This window comes from Pristis pectinata, chromosome 17 (assembly GCF_009764475.1).
Source record: "Pristis pectinata isolate sPriPec2 chromosome 17, sPriPec2.1.pri, whole genome shotgun sequence".
Classification (NCBI taxonomy): Eukaryota; Metazoa; Chordata; class Chondrichthyes; order Rhinopristiformes; family Pristidae; genus Pristis; species Pristis pectinata.
In genome coordinates this window covers 40,732,148-40,753,316 of record NC_067421.1, presented here as the reverse complement: position 1 = coordinate 40,753,316, position 21,169 = coordinate 40,732,148, and the positions used below count along the sequence as shown (strand labels likewise).

Here is a 21,169-nt window from a genome sequence, read left to right as displayed (position 1 = left end):
GACGTTGGTGAGGCTGAACTTAGAGTATTGTGTGCAGTTCTGGTCACCTACCTATAGGGAAGATATCAATAAGCTTGAAAGAGTGCAGAGAAAATTTACACGGATGTTGCCAGGACTGGAGTTATAGGGAAAGGTTGAATAGGTTAGGACTTTATTCTCTGTAGTGCAGGAGAATGAGGGGAGATCTTAAAGAAGTATACAAAATTATGAGGAGTATAGATAGGGTGAATGCATGCAGGCTAGAGGTTATAGGTTTAGGGAGAAAGGTGAAATATTTAAGGGGAATCTGAGAGGGAACTACTTTACTCAGAGGGTGGTGTGAGTGTGGAATGAGCTGCCAGCAGAAGTGGTAGATGCGGGTTTAATTGTATCATTTAAGAGAAGTTTGGATAGGTGCATGGATGAGAGAAATATGGAGGGCTATGGTGCAGGTAGATGGGACTAGGCAGAAAACCAGGTTGGCATGGACTAGATGGGCCAAAGGGCCTGTTTCTGTGCTGTCGTGCTCTATGACTCTAAAGTTCAATATACAAGAACTAAGAATATGTGTTCCAGCATCTAGTTGACGGCGTAGTTCTGTATTTTGAAGCATTTATTTGCAGCCTGGTGAATATTTATCTCTTGATGATAAGGATGTCTCATCTGAAATATGTTAATATGTACCTAACCTGTTGTGTTTATACATGCATGATGCATTTAGAAGGTGTATTTGTTTTATTATTTCTGAACTTTTGAATGTATAAAGGGTCAGTAATTGCCCAGTGGATGATGCACATCCAAAGTAGTACTTTGTACTTTCCGATGCAATAGCAGGATATGTACTCAGATCTTTGTCAGTGAGCCTAGTCAGTGATTACAAAAGAGGAGACATGAGAGACTGCAGATGCTGGAATCTGCAGCGACACACATAATGCTGGAGGAACTCAGTGGGTCAGGCAGCATTTGTGAAGGGAAAAGAACAGTTGACATTTCAGGCTGAGACTCTTCATTGTGACTGACTGTCCAGATGAGGGGTCTTGACCCAAAACATCGACTGTCCGTTTCCTTCCACGGATGCTGCCTGACCCTCTGAGTTACTGAAGGGGATTTTGAGAAAAAGGATGTATGTACCTGCATGTGGAAAGGCAAGGACTTATTAGGGATAGTCAGTATAGCTTTATGCATGGGAAAATGTGCATCACAAATTTGATTTTTGAAGAGGTGACCAAGAAGATAGATGAGGACAGGGCAGTGATGGACTTTAGGAAAGCCTTTGACAAAGGCCTGCAGAGTAGGCTGGATCAGAAGGTTAGATCACATGAATCCAGGGTGAGTTAGCCAATGGGATACAAAATTCGCATGGTGATAGGAGTCAGAGGGTGATAGTGGATGGTCGTTTTTCAGCTTGGAAGCCTATGACCAGTGGTGTGCCGCAGGGATTGGTGGTGCATCCACTGTTGTTCATCAGTTATATTAAGTTAGATGAGAATGTAGCTGGCATGGTTAGTTAGTTTGTGGATGACATCAACGTTGGTGGTAGAGTGGACAGTGAAGATGGTTATCTAAGATTACAACATGATCTAGAACAACTGGGAAAGTGGGTAAAGGAATGGCAGATGGAATTTGACTCAGACAAATGTGAAGTATTGCATTTTGGCAAGTTAAACCAGGGCAGGACTAGCGGTTAGCATAATGTTTTACAGCGCCAGCGACCCGGGTTCAGTTCCAGCCACTGTCTGCATGGGTTTCCTCCGGGTGCTCTGGTTTCCTCCCACATTTCAAAGATGTACAGGTTAGGAAGTTGTGGGCATGCTATGTTGGCACCAGAAGCATGGCGACACTTGCGGGCTGCCCCCAGAACACTACGCAAAAGATGCATTTCACTGTGTGTTTCGATGTACATGTGACTAATAAAGATATCTCTTATCTAGATGGAGAGTGCTGTAGCACAGAGAGACCTAAGGGTATGACTACATAGTTCATCGAAAGTGGCGACACACAGGGTGGTAGAGGAGGCATTTTGGCATGCTTGCCTTCATCAGTTAAGGCATTGAGAACATTGGGAGTTGGGACATCATCTTATAATTGGTCAGGCTACAGGAGTATTGTGTGCAGTTCTGGTGGCCAAGTGTAGGAAGGATGTCATTAAGCTGGAAAGGGTGCAAAAAAGATTTGCATGCATGTTACCAGAACTTGAGTTATATGGAGAGACTGGATAGGCTGGGACTTTTTTTGGTATTGGTTTATTATTGTCACTTGTACCAAGGTACAGTGAAAAGCTTGTCTTACAAACCGATCGTATAGGTCAATTCATTACACAGTGCAGTTACATTGAGTTAGTACAGAGTGCATTGATGTAGTACAGGTAAAAACAATAACAGTACAGAGTAAAGTGTCACAGCTACAGAGAAAGGGCAGTGCAATAAGGTGCAAGGTCACAACAAGGTAGATCGTGAGGTCATAGTCCATCTCATTGTATAAGGGAACTGTTCAATAGTCTTATCATAGTGGGGTAGAAGCTGTCCCTAAATCTGGTGGTACGTGCCCTCAGGCACCTGTATCTTCTCCCCGATGGAAGAGGAGAGAAGAGGGAATGTCCTGGGTGGGTGGTGTCTTTGATTATGCTGGCTGCTATACCAAGACAGCGAGAGGTAAAGACAGAGTCCAAGGAGGGGAGGCTGGTGTCCGTGATGCGCTGGGCTGTGTCCACAACTCTCTGCAGTTTCTTGCGGTCCTGGGTAGAGCAGTTGCCGTACCAATCCAGATAGGATGTTTTCTGTGGTGTATCGGTAAAAGTTGGTGAGAGTCAAAGGGGACATGCCAAATTTCTTTAGCCTTCTGAGGAAGTAGAGGCGCTGGTGAGCTTTCTTGGCCGTGGCATCTACGTGATTTGACCAGGACAGGCTGTTGGTGATGTTCACATCCAGGAACTTGAAGCTCTCAACCCTCTCAACCTCAGTACCATTGACGTAGACAGGTGCATGTACACTGTCCCCTTTCCTGACGTCAATGACCAGCTCTTTTGTTTTGTTGATATTGAGGGAAAGATCGTTGTCATGTCACCATTCCACTAAGCTCTCTATCTCCTTCCTGTACTCCGACTCATCGCTGTTTGAGATTTGGCCTACAACGGTGGTATCATCTGCAAACTTGTAGATGGAGTTAGAGCAGAATCTGGCCACACAGTCGTGAGTGTATAGGGAGTAGAGTAGAGGGCTGAGGACGCAGCCTTGTGGGGCACCAGTGTTGAGAATAATAGTGTTGAGAATTTCCCTGGAGTGTAGGAGACTGATGGGTGATGTTATAGAGGTTATATAAAATCATAAGGGGCATAGATAAGGTGAATGATGACAGTCTTTTTCCCAGGATAGGGGAATCCAAAACTGGAGGGCATAGACTTAAGGTGAGAGGGGAAAAATTTAAAGAGGATGCAGGGGGCAACTTTTTCACATAGAGGGTAGTGGATATGTGGAACGAGCTGTCAGAGGATGTGGTAGAGGATGGTACAGTTACAACGTTTAAAAGGCATTTAGAGAGGTACATGGGTAAGAAAGGTTTGGGGGATAAGGTACAAATGCAGGCAAATAGGACTAGCTTAGGTAGCTAACTTGGTTAGCATGGATGAGATGTGCCAAAGGGCCTGTTTCCATGCTGTACAACTATGACTATGATCTTTGTCAGTAGCAGGATGTATCAATTGGCCTCAATATCCCTTTGTTAGAAAAGTGGTAGAAAGTGTGGAATCAATGATTCCAAGCTTTGATCACAGTCATTGTTAATGCTAAAGCACGCCAATGTACTTGTAGGCATTGGCAGATGCAGAATCCAGGGGTATTGATGTCTCCTGATAAACTAGTTGATTGTGGTATCTAAGTTCATGCTTTAGTAAGGCAATTAAAGATTGGTGCTTGTGAAACCACACAGCTAAGTTCAAGAAAACTCATCAATATTTTAATAAACAAAAAATTAAATGTTATAATTTTTCTATCATTTCAGAAGGATCTTGCACTAAGACCACAAGAACGAAATGAAAAATGGGAAAAACAAGTAGGGAAGAAACCACGGCAGGTGGAGAATGGCATGTTGGCTGAGCCAAGTGAAAATGGACATGATAATGGAAATGGTACCTTGGAGAGAGGACAAGATCAGGGAAGGGATCGAACAAAGAAAAAAGTTCTCTTGAAGAACTCTGCACAGGTCTGTGAAGTGTTCATTATTTGTTTATATCAGTTTGCCCAAGGATGCAGGATCTGCATTAGTGATCATAACTACACCTGTGCCCTCTGAACAAGTGTTATTATATGTTCAGTCCAGTTGTAATGATGGACCAACCATGGCAATAACTTAGTCAATTTTGATTTGTTGGGCATTGATTCAGTCTGAGATTCTAACCATTAAAACTTCTGTCAGTGGTGATGTGTGAAAATTTGAAATATTGCAAGACAAACCAATCACCTTCTATTGGACTCAATAATGGTGTGCTGTTGTATTTGCCCTTCCATTGCACAATTTGCTTCATTGCTTTTGTAACTTGATATCAGTGACTATTTTAAGGTACATTTAAGCATTGTTCATTTTTCTTGTTCAAGATGTAGTGCAAAAGATGAAATATAATGAGACAAGGGTCAACATAATAATTGCTGTTTGAGCATTTGATCTTTTTGAATTCCAGTGTGGTTATTGTTGTCTCCTTATATTTTAATGTTTGGTTTGGACTTTCCTAGCTTTCCTTCAACAGAATAATCTGGTCAGTCTTGCACACCAATCTGAAAATTTGTTAACCACATTTCGTTTAACGGCGGCATTCATACTGCAAGTATCTTCATGTTAATTTGGGGCAGCACATAGCTGAAAAGCAATGACAAACTTCACAGGCAGTGTTATGTACAAGATGGTTATGAAAATTATCAGCATTATCTCTATCATCATATTCTCGTAAATATTGGAAGTTAAATTACCATTCAGATAGAGATTCAGAAACAGTATCACGTTTTGGATTCTAGATTTGAACTGAGAGTAGTAAGTAAGTGATAAATAGCATGAAGGTTGACATGTTAAAAGTGGTGTAAGTTTAATCAAGGACAACGTTTAATTTGCTTGCAGTTTCATTCAGAATATTGTGGTACATTGCAGTAAGTTTGTTTTTATTGAACTGGAGTAATGTCTAGGTAGTTTTCTTCCCTTTTCAAGGGGGGAGAGCTGACATTATTACAGTAATGCTTAATTTTAGATTAGTGAACAAATAAGATCATATCCAAATATCCAATTTTGCTTTTTGTTTAAAATTGCATTGGAGTTTATCTGTGTAAGTTCATGCCATCAAGTTTGGCTAAATGGCATGGCATATACACAAGCAAAGACTGGGAATGGGTAACAACTACTTTAGAAACTCAATATTAGCTGAAGTTTATTTTTAAAATGTCTTGTTTACAAAGTGCAGTTTATAATTGCAAGGAGGTTGGAAGATGAAGGTAAGGAAGTGTTGCTGAAAATGCACAGTTTTATTGGGATATCATTTGGAATACTAGTGTGCAACTTTAGTTATTGCATTTTAAAGGTATGTCTGCCTTGGAGTTAGTGAAGTATAAATTCATTAGATTGATTCTTGGGATAAGAGTAAATCTGTGAGGAGAGATTTAACAAGTTTGGCCTGTGCTTTCTGAAGTTTAGAATCAGAGTTGTAAAAGGACTGACAGGATGAATACTGCGAAACTGTTTCTTTTTGCTGGACAGTCTGGAACTAGGAGGCATAGTCTTGGGATAATGGGTTAGCCATTTAGTATTGAATAAATGTTTTCTTTTATGTGTTCGTTGTAAGCCTTTAGAATTCTCTTATCTTGGAAGGGTATGGACGCTCAGTTGTTTCAGTAAGTTGTTTGAGCTGCTGCATGCTGGTGCATCTAGAAGAGCTGCTGCCTTACAGCTCCAACAACCCAGGTTTAATCCTGATGTACAGTGCTATCGGCGTGGAGTTCATATGTTCTCCCTTTGACCACATGGGTTTCCTCCGGGTGCTCTGGTTTTATGCAGTGAATGGGTGTGTGATAGTGGTGGGTGGGGAGGGAGAGGTGTCGTGGTGGTATGGAACCATGGACTGTAGTGTTTTGTAGATTTTTTTGTTTTGTGTCATACAAAGGATTTTAAGGTTGAAATGTGTCTGAGATGTGTGATCTCAAATCGATATGAGTTTAACAAGGTTTAGAAAGACCATCGTCATTGGAGAATGTATTATAGCTAGAAATGCTTTGCAAAAAATTGCAATCTGCCAACTTTTTTTGGGTGACCACAAGCTGGGGTTGGAACATTCGATTCATGCAGTATAAGTGGAGGTTGCATCTTGGGAGAAAAATGAATGCTTTAGTTGACAGGTCTGATTATTGGCAAAGGCATCAGATGCACTATCCCCCTTCTCCTTCAATCACAATTAATAGAGAAAAGGGACCAAGATAAAGAAACTATGAGAGATTGTTGAATTGCAACCATTTGTCTAAATCTAAAATCCAGAAGTAGTATTTCCCTTGCTTTCAGACTATATCTAACTGTAAAAATGGGCCAAGTGATTGTTTGTTTATTCACATGATTTTGAGGAAAAAAGTAATATTGGGCTAAGTTTGATTTGTTTTGAATTTTTTTTTCTGTTCACTTGCTGTTGGTGAAATAAAGCAGCTTAACAATTTGTCTCGTCTCACATGCATTCTTCAGACTACTGTCAAAATGGTTAAGGAAGAGCGAAAATGCTGTATCCAGTTCACTGCACAAGATATCGTGTTGGTACATTCTCGGATACCTTGGATAATGGGCAGTGCAAGTGTAGTACCATATGTAATGCACTCAGATTGTTATCAGAAGACAATTGTTTAATGTACTGGAAAATGTGTATTAAGTTAATGAAGGCCTTTTTGCTTTTTTTAAATATAAACCTTTCAATGGTGTGAGATTGTATCTCATTAATCGCCTTGTAAAAGAACCATGGGTTGACAACTAAACCAGTTGCATTCTGTGCATTGGTAGAAACCTTTATATTTTTTGTAACCAGTCTTTTTGGCTTTCATTGATGTAATCTGTGACATGGTACCTCCAGTTTGCTGCTGGTGCCTTTGAATAATAAGTTGCTGGAAGGCACTCTGTTGACCTTTTGGATTCTATGTAAATTGGTTTGTTATTGTCACGTGCTGAGGTACAGCGAAAAACTTTGTTTTGCATGCCACCTATACAGATCATTTCATCACATCAGTGCATTGAGGTTATACAAGGGAAAAGCAATAACAGAATGCAGAATAAAGTGTAACGATTATAATAGAAGTAACGAGTAGATCTGCAGAGAGCAGCTTGCAACAAGTTGCCACGCTCCAGTATCAGGGTGTGTCAGACCTATATGTCGCTCTGACAAGCATACCTGCTTCATAATGGTTGATTTTATTATTTAAAAATGTTCTCTACCAAACTTTCCATGATGAATGAACTATCATAGAACATAGAACAGTACAGCACAGTACAGGCCCTTCAGCCCACGATGTTGTGCCGACATATATAAACCTTATCTCCATTCAATATATTCCCCTCTCTATTTCACCTCACATAACCCTCTATTTTTCTTTCATCCATGTGCCTATCTAATAGTCTCTTAAATGACCCTATCGTATCGGCCCCTACTGCCACCCCTGACACTGCATTCCAGGCACCCACCACTCTCTCTGTAAAAACAAAACCTCTGACATCTCCCCTGACCTTTGCTCCATGCACCTTAAACGGGTGACTTCGAGTATTGGCCATTACCACCCTGGGGAAAAAGTGCTGGCTGTACACTCTGTCTATGCCTCTCATAATCTTATATACCTCTATTAAGTCTCCTCACATCCTCCATTGCTCCAAAGAGAAAAGCCCTAACTCTCTCAACCTCTCCTCATAAGACATGCTCTTCAACCCAGGTAGCATCCTTGTAAATCTCTTCTGCACCCTCTCCAAAGCTTCCACGTCCTTCCGTTAACGTGGTGACCAGAACTGAGCACAATATTCCAAGAGTAGTCTAACTAGAGTCTTATAAAACTGCAATATTACCTCTTGGCTCTTGAACTCAATATCCTGGCTAATGTAGGCCAGCACACCTTACGCCGCCTTTACCGCCCTATCCACTTGTGCGGCAAGTTTGAGGGATCTATGTACCTCAGCCCCAAGATCTCTCTGTTCCTCAACACTGCTAAGAATCCTGCCATTAATCATGTACTCTGCCTTCAAGTTCGTTCTTCCAAAGTGTATCACTTCACAGTTCTCCGGATTGTATTCCATCTGCCACTTCTCCACCCAGCTCTGCATCCTGTCTGAATCCCATTGCGACCTGTGACAACCTTCTTCATTATCTACTACATCACCTTCGTGTCATCTGCAAACTTACCAACCCATCCTCTACTTCTTCATCCAAATCATTTATAAAAATCACAAAGAGCAAGGGTCCCAGAACAGATCCCTGCAGAACACCACTAGTCACTGACCTCCAGGTCAAATACTCCCTTTCTATAACCACCCTCTGCCTTCTGTGAGCAAGCCAATTTCAAATCCACACCGCCAGTTTTCCATGGATCCCATACCTTATGACTTTCTGAATGAGCCTACCATGGGGAACCTTGTCAAACGCCTTGCTAAAATCCATACATACCACATCCACCTCACTTCCCCAAAAAACTCTATTAGGCTTGTGAGGCACGACCTGCCCTTCACAAAGCCGTGTTGACTATCTCTAATAAAATTATGCTTCTCCAAATTCTCATAAATCCTGTCCCTAAGAATCCTCTCCAATAGTTTGCCCACCACTGACGTAAGAATCACTGGTCTATAATTCCCAGGATTCTCCCTTTTACCTTTCCTGAACAATGGAACAAGATTTACCATCCTCTAATGCTCCAGTATCCACTCCTGTGGCCAGGGAGGACTCAAAGATCATTGTTAATGCTCCAGAAATCTCTTCCCTTGCTTCCCTAGTAATCTGGGGTATATCCTTTCCGAACCCGGCAACTTAACTATCCTAAAGCTTTTTAGTAGCTCCAACACTGATTTCTTAACCTTGACATGCTCCAACACATTTGCCTGTTCTACGCTAACCTCTCCCTGGCGAACACTGAAGCAAAATATTCATTTAGGGCCTCTCCCCTACCTCCTTCGCCTCCAGGCACATTTTCCTCCCTCCCCTTATCCCTGAGCGGTCCTACCCTCACCCTGGTCATCCTTTTGTTTCTCACATACGTGTAGAATGCCTTAGGGTTTTCCTTAACCCTACTTGCCAAGGCCTTCTCATGTCCCCTTCTAGCTCTCCTAAGTCCCTTCTTAAGCTCCTTCCTGGCTACCTTATAACTCTCAAGCGCCCTGTCTGATTTTTGCTTCCTAAACCTGAAATATACTTTCTTCTTCCTCTTGACTAAACCTTCCATCTCTCTTGTTAACCATGGTTCCTTCACCCTACCATCCTTTCCTTGTCTCAGCAGGACAAACCTATCTAGAACCTCATGTAAGTGGTCCCTAAACAACCTCCACATTTCTGTGGTGCATTTACCAGAGAACATCTGTTCCCAGTTTACACTCCCAAGTTCTTACCTAATACCATTGTAATTTGTCCTACCCCGATTAATACTTTTCCATAACATCTGCTCCTATCTTTGTCCATGGCTATGCTAAAGGTTAGGGAGTTGTGGTCACTATCCCCGAAATGCTCACTCACCGATAGGTCCTTCACCTAACCAGGTTCATTGCCTAATACCAGATCCAGCATGGCCTCTCTTCTAGTTGGCCTGTCTACATACTGTGTCAGGGATCCTTCCTGTACACACTTAACAAATTCTGCCCCATCTAAACCTTTTGCACTAAGGAGGTGCCAATCAATATTAGGGAAGCTGAAGTCACCCATCACAACAACCCTGTTATTTTGCACCTTTCCAAAATCTGCCTACTTATCTGCTCCTCAATCTCCCGATGGCTATTTTGGGGCCAATGGAATATTCCCAATAGAGTGATTGCTCCCTTCCTGTTTCTGACTTCCACCCACACTGACTTCTATGATGTCCTCCCTTCCTACAGCTGTGATGCTATCCCTGATTAGCAATGCCAGCCCCCCCCACCCCTTCTACCCCCTTTCCCTTTCACTTTCCCTTTTGAAATATCTCAACCCCAGAACCTCAAGCAGCCACTCCTGCCCTTGCAGCAGCCAAGTCTCTGTAATGACCATAACATTTGTAATTCCATGTACTGATCCATGCTCTAAGTTCATTACCCTTATTCTCAACACTCTCGCATTAAGGTAAACACATTTCAACCCATCTAACTGATTGCATTTATGCCCTATCCCCTGCCTATCCTTCCTCACCTTCTCTGTACATGTCGCATCTACTTCTACACTGACTGATCCATCTTCTAATCTAACACTCCGGTCCCCATCCCCCTGCCAACCTAGTTTAAACTCTTCCCAGCAGCTCTAGCAAACCTGCCCGCAAGGACATTGGTTCCTCTCCAGTTCAGGTGCAACCTGTCCCTTTTGTACAGGTCATACCTACCCCAGAAGAGATCCCAATGATCCACAAATCTGAACCCCTGCCCCCTGCACCAAATCTTCAGTCACTCATTAGTCTGCTGCATCTTCCTATTCTTTCCCTCCCTGGCACAGGCAGCAATCCAGAGATTACTAATCTTGAGGTCTTGCTTTTTAGCTTCCTTCCTAACTCCCAATACTCGCTCTTCAGGACCTCATCCCGTATCTTACCTATGCTGTTGGTCCCAATGTGCACCATGTCTTCTGGCTCCTCCCCCTCCCTCTTAAGAATGCTGTGCACTTGATCCGAGACGTCCCTGACCTTGGCACCTGGGAAGCAACATACTATCCAGGAGTCTTGTTCTTGTCCACAGAATCTCCTGTCTATCCCCCTAACCAATGAATCCCCTATCACTATCACACTCCTCTTGCCCTCCCGCGCCCCCCCCCCCCACCCCTTCTTTTCTCAACAACAGAGACCCAGCTGCTGTGGCTCTCCACCAGTGATTCATCCCACTCAACAGCATCTGAAACAATATACTTGTTATCAAGGGAAATAGTCACCGCGGTATCCTGTACCAACTGCCTATTCCTTTTCCCTCCCCTAACAGTCACCCAACTACCTACATCCTGTACCCTACATGTAACTGCCTCCTGGTAACTCCTATCCATCATCTCCTCAACTTTCCGAATGATCCAGAGTTCATCCAGCTGCAGCTCCAGCTCCCTAAGGAGCTACAGCTGGACACACTTCCTGCAAGTGTAGTCATCAGGGAAACTGGAGGTCTCCCTGATTTCCCACATCTTACAGGAGGAGCATACTTCTGCCCTGACTGCCATTCCCACTGTTCTATACAAAGAAATTTACAAATAACAAAGAAAGAAAGAGAACTTACCATAAGCTTCAACTCACCTACTCTGCCTCTTCATGACAAAGCCTCTTTAGCCAAAGCCTCAGCTCCTCACTCTGACACTGTCCACTCACACAATGGCTGCTCCACAGTGGCCACTCTGCTTGATCCTAACTTTTTATTGGCAGTTCTATCAAACGCACTTCTGAGCCATGCAGAGAGAAAAAGGAACCAAGCTTTGAATCCTTGTGAGATTTTAATTTTACTCATTTTAATCATTGATTATCCTGTGGGTTAAGGAATAGTAAGCAGTATATTAGGTTATTGAAAACCAACACTTACAGCAAGACAATTACCTCAATGGCATCCTTCAATAGACCAGAGTATCAAGTGGAAATAAGATAATACAGTGTACTTTAACAAAATTGCTGCCATTGTCCATGGTAATGATCAATCAACTTTTAAAACATTGGTTGAACTGTAGATAGAAACTGCTATCTATTCGGAATGTGTATTACTACAATCATACTTTTTCCTATAAATGGACTGTAAAATCCACATGTATTCTCAATCATGCTTCATTTGGGCACGGTCAGGGTTGAAAGGTTAATTCTTGAGACATTCTTAATATTGTTAATCAATATTTCACAAAATTCTGAAACTGCTCATATTTTGGTGACTTGCTTGATTGGGGATGCAACTACTTAGGAATAGAAACTATTCCTTGTGACAGAGCAGTGACCAATAATCCTCAAGGAATTACATCATTCTGGATGCTTAGCTCATACCTCTTGACTTTAGACCTTTTCATTACAAGGTACAGATTGTGCTTTGAAGAACTGAGCTGAGGAATTCTATTGAGTCTTGTTTCCATACCTTGAACCATCTGGGATTCATCATGGAACACTTCAAGATAATTTTCAAGTGCACTTGATTTAGTTTTGTTCATGCTCTTGTTCTCATTCCAATCTACTTTTATCTTTGGTACTTAATTCCAGGCTATCAAATTGGACCCTTGCTTGGGAACAGTTTTTTGTGCACAGAGTGTGCTTTCTTCATTTTCACCACTTTTCACTCTAACTTCACATATGCCTCAAATGTATACCTTTTTGCTGATGTAGGTGTAAAGAAAGATAAATGCCTCCTTGAGCTTCACTGCAGCATCTGACTAATGCCACTTCAATTCCTGCTCCAACATCATCAGTTTTCATTGACATTCTTTTCTTCATTATGTACTGCTATATGGAAAGTTTAGACTTCTTGATTTAACATGAACAGTCTGTACAAACAATTGAGCTGGATTGCTCAAGTTTTGTATGGTTCTGCTTTGTTTTCAAGTAAAGCATGGACAGTTATGGCAAACCTTTTGTGCCTGCACTCATTAACCTACTGTATGTTGCCACAACAATGTTTCCTCCCTTTTTTCAGAAAATGCTAGAGAGTTAGGCCCCAGGTTAGACTTCACTGGGTGATGCTCTAAATCATGTGCTTGCGTAACTGCTACCTCCATTGCTTGGGCAATATCAATATTCACCACACCACAATATGCAATTTTGTGAAAGAAGTTAAGAGCTTAACCACTGTACAATAATCTATTTATTCTTAAAACCAGAGGGTTACAGAGTGACCAACAGAAAAAGACACTGAGGCTTATTGGCCTTAAATTTAATGAATGGGAGAGCTGGGGATTTAAAGAAAAGAATTGCACAAAATGACTCATACCACCATGTTCTATTATCATAATATTTATAGAAATGAATGAGGTCCTGATTGAGGCTTTTTTTAAAAAGCAGACAAGAATTCAGCAGCAGAAATATGGGGGTAACTTGCCAAAGGAACCTGGCTTATAAATTCTTTCTCCAGACATAATTTTTTTTTAATAAGGCACTTGTCATTAAAATTGACAAGGCTCTATATTCCCTGTCTTAACTCGTCCTTCACCTGCCACAAGATTTTCCCCAAATTCTTCCTGCCATTCACTTTATCGATATGGAAAGTGATGCACAGGAACATTGGTGGAAATATCTGAGTGAAAATGGACAGGGAAGTTATCTTGGCAGGCTACAGGCTTGTGAAGAGAAAAGTTGCAATTAATAAAACTATTGCCTAATTTACAGAGTTCCCTAACATAGAAGGTATTATAAGAGTCATACAGCAGTTAAACAGGCCCTTTGGCCCACCAGGTCTGTGCCAACCATCCTGTAACCATCTATACCAATTCCATTTACCATCATTTGGTCTGTAGACTTCTACATGTTGGCGATTCAAGTGTTTGTCTAAATACTTAAATATTATGAGAGTACCTGCCTCCACTGCCCACGGTACAAAAAAATCTTTGGATCTCCTCTAAACATCTTGCCTCTTACCCTAAACCTATGCCCCCTAGTTTTAGATACCTCTGATATGGAGAAATGTTTCGTACAATCAATGCTATCTCAGCCCCTCATAATTTTGTACACTTCTGTCAGGATTCCCCTCCTCTGCTTCAAGGAAGACAAACACAGCCTATCCAGTCCCTTCTCACAACTGAAACTCTCCATCCCAGGCAACATCCTGGTGAATCTCCCCTGCACCTTCTCCGGTGCAATCATCTCCTCCCTATAGTGATGAATATACTGTAGATCTGTACATAGTACACCAGCTGTGACTGAATCAATGTTTTATACAGTTTGAACCATAACCTCCTTGCTCTTGTATTCTATGCCCTGGCTAATGATGGCAAGTATCCCATAGACCACCTTCACCACCCTATCTACCTGTGCTATCACTTTCAGGGATCCATGGTTTCTCTGTTCCTCAATTGTCCTTAAGGCAATACTATTCATTGTGTACGTCCTCCCCTCAATTGTCTTCCTAAAATACATTACTTCACAAATATCAGAATTAAATTCCATTTGCTATTGCTCTGCCCATCTTACTAACTGGTCAATATTTTAACAGAGAATTCCAAAGTTTACCACTGTCTGCACAAAGAAATTTCTCCTTATCTTAGTCCTTTTATTGGCTACTCCTGTGTCTGGGATTGTGACCCCTCATTCTTCATTCATCAGCCAGTGGAAATTTTCTCCCTGCATTGAGTCTCTTGAACTCTGAGATTTGCACTCATTCTTTTATACTCCAGAGAATACAGACCTAATCTACTTAATCTCTCCTCTTGCACCAAACCTGCCACCTTGAGAGCCATTTGAGTGGATCTTTACTGCACTCCCTCTATGGCATTTTTAGGTAAGGTTACTAAAAGGTGAGGGGGGGGGGAGCATTTAAGGGAGATGTGCAAGACAAGTTTATTTACACAGAGAGTGACAGGTGCCTGGAACAGGCTGCCAGGGCTACTGGTGAAAACAGATACAACAGTGGCATTTAAGAGGCTTTTAGTTCCCTACATGAATTTTAGTTTAATTTGCATTTTGTTCGACACGGACATCATGAGCCAAAGGACCTGCTCCTGTGCTATACTGTTCTATGTTCAATTAAAACAGTAATAATGAAGGTAAATTAACTGGGAGAGAAGAATGAATTCCTTGCAGTGGAGGAAAAAGCATAACTGAGATAATTGTGGTAATTAGGAGGCTATTAATTAAAGCTGAGGAAAACCCATTGCCATGAAACAGAGTCAGAGACCCTATGTTGTCAAAGGATGAATAGGATTTGGAAGTGCTGTAAATTAAATTCTCCATCAGAGTAAGGGAGAAAATCAATGGCAGTTCCCTAATTGTTAGTATAAAGGATAAAAATGGACATTGTTGAAGCTTGAGTAGAATTGAAATGATGTTCCAGATATTTTAACAGTAGTCTGCTGTTGTGGAACCAATAAATGTAATAGGTTACAAGAGCAGGTCAGAGATTGTGTATCTTGTAATGAATAACCCGCATGCTAACTCTCTTGTAGGTTCCTGCCAGGTCACTTCCCAAAGGAAGTTTATACCTGGGGACTTGCTCTGTTCAGAATGGTTTCAAGGACTGATGTGGCTCACCAGTCAGAAAAAGATCTGAGCTATTATTTCAAGTGTAGATCATTTGTCAAAACTAGGTCCCAGTCTGAAATACGATAATTTAGTTTTTGTGGTGGAATTTCATTCAGACTTGGACCCAGTTTTGACAAAGAGTGCTTGAACCATACAATATCAGCACTTTGCTGCAGAATTTGTTAATTGTCCTAAGATTTGTTCAAATAAGTGAACTGACATGAATGTTTCTTCATTGTCTCATTTCTTTATTTAATGTTTATTCCAGTCATCCCTATGAGAAATGATTTTAATACCTTTTGAGTATATTCATTGATTGTTAACTTGTAAAGGCAGCTGAAACTGCACACCATTTTCAAAAGGTGCAGCTCTGTTGCATGCCTCATAAGTATACAAACACTTGTCTTTCACCAGCAAGCCACATTAGTTTGAGTTTATGATTTGGGGTGTGATGGTTTAGAAGAAGACTGCACTATGGTCCAGATAATAGGAGAATGTTAAATGAACGGTAGTTAATCATGGCGTTATTCCTGAAAACTGACCCAGAAGCTGCAACATAATTATTGTTGGAATTTCTACTGTGTGTAACATTGAGACACATTCAATTGTTTTCTTAGAACTTGAGGATATTTTACATGCTATAGAACCTAATTTTGATGTATGCTCTGCTGTGACAAGGAGCTTATGGTTTTTGCTAACTGCTTCCTGCTGAATAGGGTTAAAGATGAAGAAGAAAACTGCAGATATACAATGCCTTCCTAACAGGCACTGAGATTGAGGCATTTGTAGAAAATTCTCCCATTCCACTCCTCCACTGACTACTTGTTTGTACTTTATAATAAACTGTAGCGCATATCCTGTTCAAAGTCTTCTTCTGGTTAGTATATTGCTCTCTCAAGGAATAGAATGCATCAAGGAGGTAAAATTAAATGGGGATTTTAAGTCATTTTGCTCCTGCGTTATTTAAATGAATTTCTATCCACTAATATTTCTCCAAATTTATGTGGTGAATGGTAGTGTCTGGTGGAGCTGTGGAATGGCATTAAAATCTGTGCCTCTGCAGTAGGTAGCTTTCCTTATTCTGACTGCAATCTTTCAAAGTTTGCTGGAAGTGCTTGTCTGAGGGTATCATTTCGGAATATACACCAGTCCATGACCTTTTGATAGCTAGCAGCATATTACTGTCCAACTTCACATAGTTGTAATTCATCTTGATATTAAGAGTTATCTATGACTATCGAAGTCAAAGAGAAAATATTGCCTAAGGAAAAAAAGAAAATAGAAAATTGGCCATAATTTTGGCAGAGGCCAATATTTCAAAATTTGTATTTTGACTTCTATTCTCTCACCAGACCATTCCTGTTCCTTGGCCCCAAGCTAACTAAAGTCATTAAGTGAATAGTAATTGATTTGGCTCCTCATTTACTAATAACAATGTAATGATAGCCAGATAGTAGCTAGAATGAATTTTAGAGCACTGGAGCTTTACACTTGATTTGTGTCAATTACCTCCATTAACACCAAGGGGAAAGGCAATCTCAATAATTTGTGATTTTTTAAAATAGGGCTTCACAGTCAGAATGTCACTGTTATAATATTGCCAGTGAAATTTTTAATCAATGTTCTCACACTATTTGAGAAACCTGTTATTTATGAAGTAAATAGAAATTCTATTTCTCAATTTATTACAATTTAATTAATGCTATGTCTTTTTGTTTTTCTTATAGCAGTGGGCCCAAGTACTGATCCCCAAGGTATCCCAGTAGTTAACAAATGCCACCCTCAAAAAGACCCATTCATTCCTACTGTTTCTGTCAACTGATTTTCAACCCAAGCCAGTATATCACTCCTAATCCCATGTGCTTTAATTTTGCATGCTAATCTCTTACATGTGACTTTATCAAGGACCTTTGAAAACCATTGGTTCTCCCTCACCCAGGTTTGTCAAATATGATTTCCTTTTCATAAATCTGCATTGACTTGGCCAATCTCATAGATATGTTAACTGTCTTGTTATCACATTCTTCATAATAAATTTAACCATATTCCCTGCTACTGATGTTAGGCTAACTGGTCTGCAGGTCTCAGTTTTCTCTCTCCCTCTTTTTTTTAAAAATATACTTGCTACCCTCCAATCTGTATGAATAGTTCCATAGTGAACAGAATTCTGGTAGATTGTAACCAGTGCATCCACTGTTTCCATGGGTACCTTTTTTTTTAGTACTCAGGGGTACAGGTTATCAGGCCCTGGCGATTTTTCAGTTTTCAGGGTCCTTAATTTCACCAGGACTGTTTTTAATTTCCTCTAATTCGTTCTTTTCATTAGATTCATGGTTCATAGAATCATGGGATGGTAAAAGCACCAGTGGAGGCTATTCAACACCTTGTGTCCATGCTAGCTCTCAACCAGAGCAACTTGCGAGTTCCACCACTCCACTCTGTTCTTTGCAGCCTTGTAAATTTTCCATTCTATATATTAATCCAATTCCTCCTCTGGAAGCCATAATGGAACTTGCCTTCACCATATCGACAGGCAATGCTTTCCAGATTCCAACCACATCCAGCATAAAGAGCGTTTTTCCTCGTGGTGCTATTAATTCTCAACCCCATTATTTTATACCTAGGATCTCTACTCTTTGACCCCCACCCCAAGGGGAACAGCCTCCCACTATCCACTCTGTCCAGACCCCTCATTATGTTATATGCTTCTATCAGATCTCTTCTTAGTTTTCTGTTCTGTAAAGTCCCAGCCCTTTTCTTGTAGTATAACTGTTGTTGCTCATCCCAGGGACTATTCTCATCCATCTTTTCTGGACCCCCTCCAATAACTTCACATCCTTCCTTTAATAAAGCAACCAGAAATGAACTCAATGCTTTAATTGAAGCTGGATCAGTGTTTTATGAAGGTTCAGCATGACTTCCCTGCTTTTATGCTCTATAGGTCTGTTGATAAAGCTTAGAATTGTATACAGCTCATTAACCGCTTCCTCAACCTGCCTGGGAAGTTAGTGATTTCTCTTTTTGTGAAGACACAATCAAAGTATTTGTTTAATTGCTCTGCCATTTCTTTGTTTCCATTATAAATTCTCCCTTTTCTGGCTGTAAAGGACATACATTTGTCTTCACTGATTTTTTTTACATAATTGTAGAAGTTTTTACAGTTTGCTTTTATATTCCTTGCACGTCTCCTTTCATACTTTATTTTTACTCCCTTAATCACTCTTTTGAACCTTCTAAATTCCCTAATCCTCAGACCTGCTACTTACACTGTGTACTTTATATGACTCCTCTTTGGATCTGATACTGTCCTTAACTACATTTTGTTACCATGATTGGATTGATTTTCCTTGTGTTTTTGCCCCAGGAAGGAATGTTACTGCATTTAATTATTATGTGTTAGCCATTATCTATCCATTGTCATGTCTTTCAGTGAAACTCAATCAATCCTACAGTTGTAGCTTCCTTTGTTTAGATTTATTATTTTGTAGAGACAGCATTGTTGGTACCTTTAAAGTTCTTTGAGGTGCTTGCTCTAGATAATCCAAATCTCAGAAGTTCTAATAGGACAGGGATACCCTGTTGCCCAGTAGACAAGGAGTTTTGTTCCAGGTTTGAGGTCTTGAACTCCCTTTTCCTCAAGCAGTCAAAGACTATGCTGATGGATAAAGGGCATGGTGGATTTCATCTTTCAAGTCTGTCTTCACTGAGAGGTGATAGGTTGACGGAGGACCCTTGATTTGTGAATGTTGAACAAATCCCTTCATATGTCTCAGTGAGCAAGTTGATGATGACCTGGAGATCAACCTCTGAATGTGTGCATATGGAAATGTCATTTGAGTATAGCAGCTTGACTACAGAGGTTGACCTGATATAGATTGGACAGTATTCTCAATAGTTCTGTGAATCAGTTCCACTCTACTGAGAGCTTGTTGTAAACAAGATACAGCATTGCAGTGAGAAAATTGCAAAAGGTATTGGGACAATGATGGAGCCTTGTTTGACAAAGGATTGTGTTGAGGTTGGATTTGCTGTGGACCTGTGGGTTTGGAAGCACTTCTCTCCCAGGGTAACATCCCAGTATAGAATCTCTAATTACATTATCAGCTCCATTGGGCAGACACAGTTATTCACATGCCTGGCATGCACCATTTTCCGTGCTTTGTCACAGAAAGAGGTTACTAGGTTGACAAAAAAAGAAATTCAAGGATGTTCTGGAAACCTCCCTGGAAAAAATGCAATATCTGCAGAGGCTTCTGGGAATCCCTAACCCAAGAATGTTCAAAGTAAAGAGAGAGCATTTGAGATAGTATTAAGAGACCCAAGTCCATGTGTCTGGCGTGCACACAAGCTCAGTGCAAATTGCCCATTCCACCCTCCTCACTGGTTGCAAAATCTACGGATCCCATATAGACTTCTTTTATTATCTCAGAATCCAAAAACCTGGAATGGAAGCAAGTTATCCTCAATACTAGGGGACCCAGTATGCCTTGTAAAAAAAAAAGTATAGATTGTTGAAGTTTTTTTTGGTTTGTCTGAAAATTTGTCATGGTGTCATACAGCACAGAAGCAGGCTCTTTGGCTCAACTTGTCCTTGCTAACCAAAATGTCCATCCAAGCCAGTCCCATTTGCCTGCATTTGGCCCATATCCCTCTAAACCTTTTTTATCCATGTACTTGTCTAAATGTCTTTTAATCATTGTAATTGTACCTGCCTCAATAGCTTCCTCTGGCAGCTTGTTCCATATGCCCACTACCCTCTATGTGGAAAAAGTTTCCTCTCTGGACCCTTTTAAATCTCTGTCCACCATGGCCCTCTGGAGCTCCTGGTTGCTACCTGTTTTAATTCTCCTTCCATTCCCACACCAGCATGTCTGTCCTCTGCCTCCTGCACTGCCAGGGTAAGGCTAAACCCAAACTAGAGGAACAGCCCCTCATATTTCATCTGGGTAGTCTACAACTGACAGCATGAATATTGAATTTTCCAATTTCAGGTAAACTGCTCCCCCTCTGTCCCTTTTCTCTCTCCTTCAGATCTACCCAGTTCCTCCTCCATACATCACTTTGTTTCTTTCCCCTCCTCCATCTATCCCACCTCTCTTATTTGATTCCATGCTCCGCCTTCCTCTCCTATAAGATTCCATCATCTGCAGCCCTTTGTCGCCTCTACTTTTCACCTCATAGCCCCGTCACTATTTCTGCTCATCCCTCCTCCATCTACCTATCAACCCTCCTCAGCAGGATCCACATATCACTTCCTACCTCTTGCTCCACTCCTTCCCTTCACCTTTTAGGCTACCTCCCTATATTTTTCAGTCCAGATGGGAAAGTTTTGGGTCTCGACCCAAAACGTCGACTGTCCATTGCCCTTTCAACAGATACTGACCTGTGGAGTTCCTCCAACATCTTGTTTGTTGCTTCAGATTCCAGGATCTGCAGTCTCTTGTTTTTCCCTTTTAAATCTTTCCCCTCGCACCTTAAGTTGATACCCACTAGTTTTAGACTCCCCTACACTGGGAAAAGGACTGTGATCATCCACCTTATCTGTGCCCTTCATGATCTTATACATCTTTATATAACCTCTCAGCTTCCTGCCCTTCAGGGGAAAAGAATCCCAGCCTATTTAGTCTCTCCTTATAACTCAAGCCCTTCAGTTTTGGCAACATCTTCCTCTGTACCCTTTCCAACTTAATTACATCCTTCCTATAGCTGGGCAACAAGAACTGTGCACAAAACTCCAAGTGTGATCTTGTCAATGACTTGTACAGTTACAACATGACATCCCAATTCCTGGACCCAAAGCCCTGACTGATGAAGGCAAGCATGTCGAACACCTTCACCCTGACTACCTGTTCCCTTCTTCA

General features: G+C 41.1%; 1 protein-coding gene across 14 annotated transcripts in view; it reads left to right on the top strand.

The window, feature by feature from the left end:
• fbrsl1 (fibrosin-like 1) overlaps positions 1-21,169 on the top strand; it is a 763,594-nt gene that overhangs the window by 198,223 nt on the left and 544,202 nt on the right. For 13 of the 14 annotated variants that reach the window (XM_052031844.1, XM_052031846.1, XM_052031834.1 and 10 more), the window contains one exon: positions 3,976-4,176. In XM_052031844.1, the coding sequence (XP_051887804.1) occupies positions 3,976-4,176 (201 nt within the window). The remainder of the gene's footprint in view (positions 1-3,975; positions 4,177-21,169) is intronic. The other variant, XM_052031838.1, reaches the window with a different exon arrangement.